This window comes from Pseudonaja textilis, chromosome 10 (assembly GCF_049901715.1).
Source record: "Pseudonaja textilis isolate UNSWEBS1 chromosome 10, rPseTex1.2, whole genome shotgun sequence".
Taxonomy (NCBI): domain Eukaryota; kingdom Metazoa; phylum Chordata; class Lepidosauria; order Squamata; family Elapidae; genus Pseudonaja; species Pseudonaja textilis.
The window spans coordinates 21,865,855-21,877,777 of NC_141999.1; the positions used below are offsets into that span (position 1 = coordinate 21,865,855).

The window sequence follows — 11,923 nt, forward strand, 5'->3', positions numbered from 1 at the left end:
TGTAAGTTGAGGACTACCTGTTACATAATACAGGCTGTTTTTGGTTTCATATTTATGGTTTAACTCTAGGTAGTGGCAGGTTATTTCTCTCTCTGGACGCAAAGAGAAAAGATCTGCTGTGAACTCCACATAGGCATCAGGAAGGGTATCTGGCCAGTAAACGCTCAGCTCCAATCATTCCACCCCGATGGAAGAGATTACGGGATCGTTAAAAGAAAAAATATTGAGTCTTTATGAAATGAGATACGATTTATTATTTTTTGAAAGGATGAGATTCGGAGGAAGAAAGGCAATTTGGTTGGCAGCTTAGAGAAAACGTATCTTGGCCCTTTTTAAAAGACAACCCCGGGAACAAATCAGTGCAAAAATGAATACGGGGAAACTGGTTGGTTTGGCCGCTGTTATTCTCCGCCGTCGCCTGATCCATCCATTCCACAATCACAGGAGAAGTCCACCTGAAAATTTCCAACATCAAACCCATCAGATGGTTGACTTGATTTCTTGAGCACCTGCTGGGGCATCGACAGGTTATGTCATAGCCCCCCCCCCCCCCAAAATCAAGATGGCAGCTGCAACGGGGACAAACGAAATGCCGTTCATGCTTTATGGGCATCGTACATAGAAAGCATGTGAAAAACTGGATGGGGCTTCTATGACACCGCTGAGGCTGCCATTTTGACTTGTCTGACCGCAGCCGAGGAATATATGATTTAATTTCTCATGGTGGAAGGATGCACATTGTCTGAAAATCAGCACAGTTCACTTATGTTGCAAGATCTAGAAGTGCTTTTCATGAAGGTTATCAAGATCAGTTTGATGCAGTGGTGAGGTGGCTAGCTTAGAAACCAGGAGACGGTGAGTTCTAGTCCCATTTTAGGCAGGAAGGCCAACTGGGTGACTTTGGGACGATTACCAGGAGATGGTGAATTCTAGTTCCGCCTTTAGGCATGACAGCCAACTGGATGACTTTGGGAAAATCACCAGGAGATGGTGAATTCTAGTTCCGCCTTAGGCATGAAAGCCAACTGGGTGACTTTGGGACAATCACCAGGAGACTGGGAGTTCTAGTCCCATTTTAGGCAGGAAAGCCAACTGGGTGACTTTGGGACAACCACCAGGAGACTGGGAGTTCTAGTCCCATTTTAGGCATAAAGCTAACTGAGTGACTTTGGGACAATCACCAGGAGACTGTGAGTTCTAATCGCATTTTAGGCAGGAAAGCCAACTGGGTGACTTTAGAACAACTACCAGGAGATGGTGAATTCTAGTTCCGCTTTAGGCATGAAAGCCAACTGGGTGACTTTGGACTAATCACCCCCTCTCAGGCCAACCCACCTCCCAGGGTGGTTGTTGTGGAGAAAACCGGAGGAGGAAAGAGTATTGCGTATCTTCTCCAGCTTGGGTTACTTTAAATAGAAGTAAACGTGGAATACGAATCGAAATAAATAAAGTATGTGTCAGCTTTGGAAGCCATTTTTCTTAGAAGCTTAGTGCCTGGGAAACTGGGAGGGCGGATTTTAAAGACAGGCGGAAGTTTAGACATAAGGACATTCTTCTTCTGAGTCAAGTCCGTGCCATCCTGTGCCTGGGATAGGAGTGGTTGGAGGAATGTCTCCAGCTGGGATGACCAGGTGACTGGACCACATGATGGACTGATGGGTGCAGGGGGATGAGTTTTGCATTTTCAACTAGGAAGGGAAAACCCGGAACTCTCAGATTTGGGGTTTTCCCAGAGGCGCCAATATGATTTCTCTCAATACATTCTTACTTGGATGAACTTTGTGTCTTGAGTTTAAGCCATTTCTTATTGATCTGCCTCCCCCAGCCAGTGTATAAACAGGATCATTTTAACCTTAGCAACTCTTTACTTACGTCACATGCGTCGTTAATATAAGTCATATGCTCTGAGCAGTCCTAAGGTGGGAAAAGAGAGAGATATTTGTTATTAAAGTTAGCGAATACCTGAAGGACTCAATTTCTGAATTCTAACAATTGGATCGACTCTCTAATCCAGAGGGGTCTCCCACCTTGGCAACTTTAAGACTTGTGGACTTCAGCTCCCAGAATTCTTTGCTCGCTGAGGAATTCTGGGAGTTGAAGTCCGCAAGTCTTAAAGTTGCCAAGGTGGGAGACCCCCGCTATAATCCAAGTTGCAGGGGAGTTCCTCTACTTATGACTATTCATTTTGCAATGGTTCAAAGTTGGAACAGCACTGAAAAAAAAGTGACTTACGACCGGTCCTTGTACTTACGACCTTTGCAGCATCTCCATGGTCAAAATGCAGGTATTTTGGCAACCGGAATCTATTTATGATGGATACAGCATTCCGGGGTCAACTGATCACCATTTGTGGCCTCCCCAGGCAGCTTTTGACAAACCAAGTCATGGGAGATAGCTGCACTGGCTTAATGATTGCGTGATTCGCTTAACGACCGCTTAACAACTTTCGGAAAAATACCACAAAGTTGATGATCTGCTTAGTAACGGAAATTTGGTAGGTAACCAGCTGGGAAGGTTGTAAATTGTGATCAGGTGACTATAGGATGCTACACACTGGTTATCCTGTGACCAAATTCCAATCGTGCGGGACAAGTCACAAACGGGATAGGATTCTACCTGTTCAGACCAGATGTATAGAACTGGCTGTTATGATTCTGTGCAGTTCAGAGAATCGGCAAATTGCACCACTGGCTGGCCCCTCTCCCCACCTCCCTGCCCATTCACTCCTTACCTGGCATGCGTGCCATCACACTTGCCTGAGTTTGGTAAGTTGCTATTTTTCCTTTCCTCCCCGCCCCCAACCATCATCTGTTCTGACTATCAGCTGTGCGGGAAGATTTAGATTAGCTAGAAAGCAGGAAATCATTGGATTTCTTGCTTTCTAGCTAATCTAAAAGCCCAGCTGAACCTTTCTTAGGACCGAAGCTTCTATTTTTCCGTGCAGACTCAGGTAGCAGATTGCAGAAAGGTAGAACTCTGAGTGAATCTATGATTCTGTGAGCAACTCAACCTGCTTGCTTTGCCTGATTTTGGGTTAAAAGTTGCTCTTTTTTATAAAAAAAAAAATACAATATTTACATACATGGTGTGTTGTGAACTAATTTTGTGAGTTTGCTTGCAAGCAAATTTTATGTGACAGATTTAGGTAGCAGATTGCAGATTGATAGATCTCTAAGTGAATCTGATTCTGTGAGCAACACAATCTGCCTCCCTGCTTTGCCTGATGTTGGGTTAAAAGTGGCTCTTTTTTTATAAAAGAATTCAATGTTTACATACATATAATATAATATATAATATAATATAAACATATAATATTTACATACAAGCCTTGCCCAACCAGTCACATGACCACCAAGACACACCCACAAATTAGGCCACGCCCACAGAACTGTTGTTAAGAAATTTGAATCCCACCCCTGGTCACAAGTATTTTTTTTTCTGAGGTCGTCATAACTTTGAACTCTTGTTAAATGAACGAAAGCCCAGCTAGCCCTTGGCGTAACATCAGTTCATTGAGTAACCATTGGAAGTTATGACGGCGCTGCACAAAAGTGACTTACGGCCGTTTTTTCCCCACACTTAGGACCGTTGCAGCATTCCCAAGCGGTCACGTGATCAAAATTGAGACATGTAGCAACTGACTCACATTTATGACCGTGCCCTGAGGTCACGTGATCCCTTTTTGCAACCTTCTGATGAGCGAAGTCCATGGGGAAGCCAGCTCTGCTTAACAACCATGCAGTGATTCATTTAACAGCAAAAAAAGGTCGTAAAATGGGGCAAAATTCACTTAAACAAATACGTTGGCCTCGATTGAGGTCATCAGTCGAGGGCTACCTTTGATTTACCCCTTTTATTTTAATCCTGGTGTTTATGTATGAAATATCATCGAGATTAAAGCATTCAAAGTCTCACCCCCAGAGGTGGGAAAGTGTTGTCACAGACTGAAAACGGAGGTTCAGACGAAGCCTCATCTGGAGCAGAATTCTTGTCGTTCCGGCATCTATTATCTGTGGGAAGACGGCAAATTGTCAGCCTCTCCACCACGAAGCCATCAGCAAAACTGTCCCAGAGGTGCTTTTTTTCCGAGAGGCAGCTGGACTTTCTTGCTTTTTCCTTGAAGATGCTTCGCTTCTCATCTAAGTAGCTTCCTCAGTTCTGACTGAATGGTGGAGGAAGGAAGGATTTATATTTCTTGCGGTCCTCTGGTCGTTAGTGCTCTTCCTGAGAGTCATTGAGACAGAACTGAAGAAGCTGCTTGGTTGAGAAGTAAAACGTCTTTAAGGCCAAAATATATATAATAATAATCAAGAAAGCCCAGTTTCCTCTCGAAAAAAAAGCATCTCTGGGACAACTTGTCAATCTTCCCAATTTGATCAATTAGAAAAGATAAGACTCCTCCTAGGCCCGTTGTGCTGTCCAGCCAGTGTATGGGAATTGGATAGTTAATTAGAATTGTGAGCTGTCCCCTTAAGGGAATGCATCATGGTAAATGTAGTTAAGGTATCCTGGGAAATGTAGTCCATGTCACGTGACCACCTCTGTAATCCTGATTGGTCACTAAATTGACCCTCGATGGGTTGGGGGAGGTTTCCTCACTCCTGGCTGAACTCACGGACTCATGGTAACTGTTCTACCTCTATCGCTATGAGATGAGGGAAAAAGGATAGCAGATAACCATCTTTTTACCTACAAGACAGATATGCAAAGGATTGGTCATTAAAGAAGAACTTCGTCACAAATGTGAGTTATGAGGATACCTGATGAACCAATAAAAATACTTCGTTATGGATGTTTCGTTGAGTTTATCTATCTGCATCTGTACAGAAAACAAATCTACCACTGTACAGAATAGAGAACACCTGTGGTTAGCTACAGATATATTCTTCTAAAGTTAAGTGGTTACAGAAGCAAAAATATCTAAACAAGATTTCTAAACAGAAGAAAACATCTCCAATTTTTGCAGGTCCCCAAGTCTTCTCCATTCAAGGCACTTTCCCCCCTGCAATCACTGAAAGTTAGGACTGCAAAATACCCAGTTTGGAAGATCTTACAATACTTACAGGTTAGGATGTAAATCCAGAGGATTATTTCAGTCAATATTATGGTTCCTCCTATGATCCCACCAACAACTGCAATGATCACTTTTGGTTCCCAGGGCATTGGTGATGGGAAGAAGAACACATAAAAGAGGAAGCTGGAGGGAGGATTTCCAGATTAATGCAAAAATGCTACCCATTCTGTTTTCACACACAATACAGCTAACCAGAGCCTCTATATAACTAGCAGTTGTGTTATCCCGGAATGCTAAAACTTGGCTAATGTTAACTTGATAAGTTTTCTCAGGGATTAAATGCATTTTGATCAATAAACCTACAAGTCAACTCACTGAGCAAATTCAGAAAGCCAAATAATTCAACACCAAGTGAAGCCTTTCTGGGCAACCCAAGCATCTTATGTTGGTTTGCTACAGATAGCAAGGGCCAAAAACAGACAGAAAGATACCAGAATTTACAACGGATAGAACAATAGTTACCCGTATCCACTAGCACATCTTCGGGTTGGTTGGTTGGAACCGAATGAAGTCCACCTAGAACAGAAAAATGGTTGAATCAGTGTGGAAGTTGGGAAGGACCTCCTAAGTATCAAGGCACATGTATCCTTTTTAGTCATTACCCATGTGTAACCTAAAGCAAATCTGCCCTGGGCCCAATCTGGGGTTATTAATCAAGACACGTTGGGGATAAAATTGTCTTATATGGTTGATGGAAGCTGATACCAACTTGATGGTAATATCAACTAAAAAAATATTCCTTTGGTCTTTTTAGTTGCCAGCAGAAAGGGAGTGGGGAAAAGCAGTGCATTCCTTAAATGCATCAGATAATCCCCTTAGCAGCCCAAAGCTGTTGGAGTGCAACAATATTACTGGAGAGCATGATTGATGACTCTTGGCTATGGATGTGTCCCATTGGAGAATATACATCCAGGGGGTGGGAGGAAGACCAGGGTCAAGGGGGAAATGAATGATGTATTTTAGTGTCAGCTGCACCCAGCTAACGTCAACTTGGCCATTCCTAATAAAACATTTTTTTTTACTCTGAGAGATGCGGCTGGAGACTTATGATTTGAATGGAGGTGGATTTGTTGGAGCCCTGACAGGTACATAATCAACCAACCAACCAACCCAACCAATAAATCAATTAACCAACCAACCAACCCAACCCAACCCAACCAACTAATCAACCAACCAACCCAATTCAACCCACCCACCAACCAACCCAACCAATTAACTAACCAACCAACCCAAGCCAACCCACTAATCAACCAACCAACCCAATTCAACCCACCCACCAACCAACCCAACCAATTAACTAACCTACCAACCCAAGCCAACCCACTAATCAACCAACCAACCAACTAATCAAACAACCAATCAAACAACCCAACCAATAAATCAACTAACCAACCAACCAACCCAACCAACTAATCAACCAACCAACCCAACTCTACCCACCCACCAACCAACCCAACCAATTAACTAACCAACCAATCCAACCCAACCCACTAATCAACCAACCAACCAACCAACCAACTAACCAACCAACCAACCAACCAATCCAACCCAATCAACTAATCAACTAACCAACCCAACTCAACCCACCAACCAACCAACCCAACCCAACCAGTTAACCAACCAACCAACTAACCAACCAATCAATCAAATCAGAGGGCCAAAGGAATAAGTAAGTTGTACCTGAGACATTTAAGTTGACTTCTCCGATTGCAGTCATGCTTCCTGTCATAATGATTGTATAGATCCCCTTGTCCTCTGTCTTACAATGCTTGATGTGAAGGGAACAGTTTGCACATAACTTTTCCCGACCAGTGTAGGCATCTCCCTTATTGTAAAACTTAGATTGGCTAGAGATAATTAGTCTTAGATTCTCTGAGGCCAACACTGACCCCCGATACCAGCCACAACTTGTAAAATTCTTACAATCCAACCCGGGTATCAGGAAGATATTAAATCCTTCAGTTGGTTTCGGTGGAGACATGGTTATTGGAATAACTGTGTTGACCGCATCGGCCAGCTGAATGCAGGAATTCATCAGGAGCATGGCTGTAATTCAGGATGAAAAAGAAAACAAATAATCAGAGTTGGAAGGGACCTTGTAGGTCATCTAGTCCAGCCCCCTCCCCCAAGCAAGAAACCCTACACCATTCCTGACAGATGGCAGTCCAGCCTCTTCCCCACAAGTCATCTGATCTAAAACTGCTCAATGCAAATCTTCTAGTTCAGTGCATTCCAATCTCGGCAACTTTGAATCTGATGGACTTCAGCTCCCAGAGTTCAAGTCCGTGTACCTTCATGTTGCCAAAGCTGAGAAAAATTATTAGAATTTTTCTTCCAGCCCTATGATTTCTATTCTATTCTATTCTATTCTATTCTATTCTATTCTATTCTATTCTATTCTATTCTATTCTGTTCTGTTCTGTTCTGTTCTGTTCTGTTCTGTTCCGTTCCATTCTGTCCCATCCCATCCCATCCCATCCCATCCCATGCCACCCCACAAAAACTAGCTACTTGGACTTTGTATACAGGTCAGCAAGAGTTAAGCAAAATTAAAAGATAAAAATAAAATAAAAAACTAAAAAAGCATAAACCCCCATTAACCCCATTTTCCCTGAGCTTAGCAAACTGCCTTTCTACCACCACCACCCCACTCCTGGGCAAGCATTCTCCTAATGCTTTGGGCTCTGTGTGTGTGTGTGTGTGTGTGTGTGTGTGTGTGGTTGTTGTTGTTGTTGTTGTTGTTTTAAAGAGACAGACGAGGTCTGGAGGCGAGGCCCTTTCGCTGCGATGCCCGGGCGCGGCAGTACAAACCAGCGTTGGTTTTACAGGGCGGGCGGCGGGCGGATCGAACTGGGCCCCACACACGAATCCGTGACGGGACCGAAACGAAGACGAGGAGAGAAAAACCCGAAACGAAACCGGTTTTTGCAGAGGCGAGAATCAATGAATCCCGTTATAATACCCAACAAGCGAGAGAAGCGCCACTCCTCCTGGCGCTGCTGCCCCCGCGGTGGTCGCCAAGAAAGCGGTGTGTGTGTGTGTGTGTTTGTGTGTGTGTGTCTTTGATCAAGAACCCCCCCCCAAATGTTGCAATGAGGGGGGTCCTCGCCCCCCACTCGCCCAAACCGACGCTCCTGAGTCCCAACCCACCTGCCAGGAGCGCCGCTGGACCGCAGCCTCTCCGCCGGCTCCTCTGCACCGCACAGCGCCCTTTCTTCTCCCTTCCGACTCCGACTCGCACGCGGAGCCGAGACCCTCGCCCGGCCCGAGACGCCTTCATCATCCCCCCGCCGGCTGCTCGGGAGCAAAGTGGCAGCTCCCCCGGAGAGGTGAGGGAGCGGTCCTTTGCCCCGTCCCGGACTTTGAGAAGGGCGGGGAGGCGAGCCCGGTTGGAGAGAGTTTTGTTTAATTTACTTTACTTGATGGTCATTGCGCCTCGTATAACGAAATTAAACCTCATCTTCAGTGCACATCATGACCATGAAAATAAACACAAGCGCGCATCTTTCTCACTCTACACACTGAATTGAAAACCCTCTGATATTGCATTAATTGCCCTATAGGGTAGAATTCAATAGAGTTACTGCCCTGGGATAGAAGCTGTTTTTCAGCCTGTTAGTCCTTGTTTTTATTATTGTCCTGTACCGTCTGCCAGATGATAATAGTTCAAAAAGAACGGAGCCCAGGATGAGATGGATCTTTAAAGATTACAGTGCACTATACAGGAATGCACTACCTGAATCTGTTGTTACATCCTCTAACCCCTAATCCTTTAACCTCAAACTATCCACTATTGACCTCACCCCTTTCCTAAGAGGTCAGTAAAGGGCCTGCATGAGTGCACTGTCATGCCTACCTTCCCTGTCCTATTATCTCCATTTATTCGTAGCTATTTCCTGTGTTCTTACTCATGTTTATACTTATTATCTTTTAAGCAATTGACCAATCAAATTAATCAAATAAATACATTCAATAGAGTTACTGCCCTGGGATCGAAGCTGTTTTTCAGCCTATTTGTCCTTGTTTTTATTATTGTCCTGTACCGTCTGCCAGATGGTAATAGGGTATCACCCAGAAACTTAAAACTGGCCACTTGCTCCACTCGATCCCCATTGAGAAGCAAGAGCTGGATGTCTGATCTGTTCCTTCTATAATCCACTATAAGCTCCTTGGTTTTATTGGTGTTGAGGACCAAGTTATTATCTCCACACCACGAAAGCAACCTGTCCACCTCATCTCAGTAGGCAGATTCATCCCCGCCCCACCCCGGAGATGAATCCCTCCATTGTTGTATCATCTGCAAATGTAGTAACAGTATTACTAGTGTGAGTGGGAATGCAGTCATGCAGATAAAGAGTATAGAATAGAATAGAATGGAATAGAATAGAATGGGAATGGAATGGAATGGAATGGAATGGAATGGAATGGAATGGAATGGAGTAGGGTAGGGTAGGGTAAGGTAGGGTAGGGTAGGGTAGAGTAGAGTAGAGTAGAGTAGAGTAGAGTAGAGTAGAACAGAACAGAATAGAATAGAATAGAATTATTTATTGGCCAAGTGTGATTGGACACACAAGGAATTTGTCTTGGTGCAAATGCTTTCAGGGTACATAAAAGAAAAGATACATTCATCAAGAGTCAAGAATCACAAGGTACAACACTTAATGATAGTCATAGGATACAAATAAGCAATCAAATCATACTAGGAAACAGACAATATAAATTGTAAGGATATAAGTTGACAAAGTTACAGTCATAAGTAGGAGGGGATGGGTGATAAGGAGTGATGAGAAGATTAATAATAATAGTAGTGCAGATTTTGTAATAGTTGAACAGGGTTGAGGGAATTATTTGTTTAGCAGAATGATGGAATTCGGGAAAAACTGTCCTTGTGTGTCTAGTTGTTCTGGTGTGCAGGGCTCTATAGCATCGTTTTGAGGGTAGGAGTTGAAACAGTTTATGTCCAGGATGGGAGGGGTCTGTAAATATAGAGTAAGGGACTCAACACACAACCCTGTGGTGTTCCAGTGTTAAGAATAAGGGCTGAAGAGGTATGATTACTGACCCTCTGTGAGCGGCCAGACAGGAAATTTCAGAGGTGGAAACCGGGCGGAACATGGCTTTGGAGGAGCAGTCCATCCATCTTAAAAGGACCAAGGCTGAGAAACAATGCTTAAATGACCCTTTACACAAAATCTTTGGGTTCTTCGTCTTCTTTATGATCTGATTATGATTATATTTTCGTCTCCCAGGGATGACACACAGGTAGATTTTCTGCATGACGGTCTCTCCCCAACCTGATCTTTCAGGTTAAGGTTTTATGACCTATATTCCCACCAGTGGAGCAATTCTGGTCTATTTATAGGCAGGTTTTTCTTTCATCAAAGATAAAGAGTTAGGCTTCATGCACCATAATTACCAACAGCAATTGCAGAATAAGTACCAAATGAACTTTCCAGTTCAGACAATCATGTGTATCTAACCACCTAACTAACTTGGCCTCTGTTTTCAGCTGAAAAATCATGTCTACAAGGGCTACGCGTGTCTAAATAGAATAGAATAGAATGGAATGGAATGGAATGGAATGGAATGGAATGGAATGGAAGGGAATGGAATGGAATGGAATGGAGTAGAATAGAAAATAGAGCATATTGGGCATGTTTAGAGCAGAGCAGAGCAGAACAGAACAGAGTTAGAATAGAACAACAGAGTTAGAAGGGACCTTGGAGGTCTTCTAGTCCAACCCTTTGCTCAAGCAGGAAACCCTACACCACTTCAGACAAAACTTCTGAAGAATTTCCTTTGCTAAACAAGACAGGTATTAAATGATTCGTGCCTGGTTTTAAGACCTTTTTGCTACTGGTATTAAGCGAACCACTGCAGTTGTTAAGTGAGTCACAGGGTCATTAAGTGAACCCAGTTTTCCCCATTGGCTTTATTTGCTAGAAACTCTGCTAGGAAGATCGCAAGTGGTGACTGTGGGACCCCAGGATGCTGTTATAAATACATGCTAGTTGTAAATCACCTAAATTTTGATCCCATGATTGTGGGGAATGCTGTGATGGTCGTATGTACGAGGAGGCCTGGACCTAATTCTCTGTTTTCAGTGCTCTTATAAATTTGAACGGTCATTAAACTGAAGGGGAATAGTAGTAATAAATAAAAGGGGAATATTATAGCATTAGTGGAAACTATAGAAAATTTGTTATTCAAGCACTTTTGGAATTTTCTTTTCATTCTGTTTCCCTTAGTCCATCCATTAACACTTTTAATTTTTTAAAAAAGGCGTACTTTAATCCAGAAAAATAAAATATTTGCCCAGGGAATGAGATATTGAAGGAAGTAAAAAAGAAAAAGAAAGCATGCTTTAAGCCAGAAAATGAGAGTCAGTTTTGGGTAGTGGTTAAAGCCAGCTGGCTAGAAACTAAAAAGACCAGAAGCCAGCTAATGTCATTTTGAGCCAGTCCAATTCTTAATACCTTCCTCATGGCAAGGGTGTGGAAGAGCCCTTTCACACACACACACACACACATGCAGAGTTCATTGCCATCTTCCCAGAACCATGCACTATAAACCATTTTACGAAGGTGCTTTAGTAAACATCGTGAAAAAAAAGTACTCCCTAATATAAGCTGTTTTTTTCTTTCTTTCTATTTTCTCTTTCTCTTCTCCATTTTGCCCTCTACACTTTTAGAACTTTCTTTTGCTTCCGTTTCCCTTAGTCCGTCTGTTAATATTTTATTTTATTTTATTTTAAAAAAGGTGTACTTTAAGCCAGAAAAGTAAAATATTTGCCCAGGCAATGAGATGTTGAAGGAAGTAAAAAAAAAAGAGAGGGAAAAGGTGTACTTT

At 43.0% G+C, this 11,923-nt stretch overlaps 1 protein-coding gene across 1 annotated transcript; it reads right to left on the reverse strand.

Moving 5' to 3' along the window:
• Nucleotides 1-981: 981 nt before the first annotated feature.
• LOC113445970 (cell adhesion molecule CEACAM16-like) lies at nt 982-7,112 on the reverse strand. The gene is made up of 5 exons (XM_087940144.1): nt 6,755-7,112; nt 5,537-5,590; nt 5,064-5,144; nt 3,916-4,010; nt 982-1,914 (listed from the first exon to the last, which is right to left on the reverse strand). Exons 1-5 carry the CDS (start codon nt 7,107-7,109, stop codon nt 1,843-1,845), a joined length of 657 nt encoding a protein of 218 aa, XP_087796270.1. The 5' UTR covers nt 7,110-7,112; the 3' UTR covers nt 982-1,842.
• Between the last annotated feature and the right edge of the window lie 4,811 nt (nt 7,113-11,923).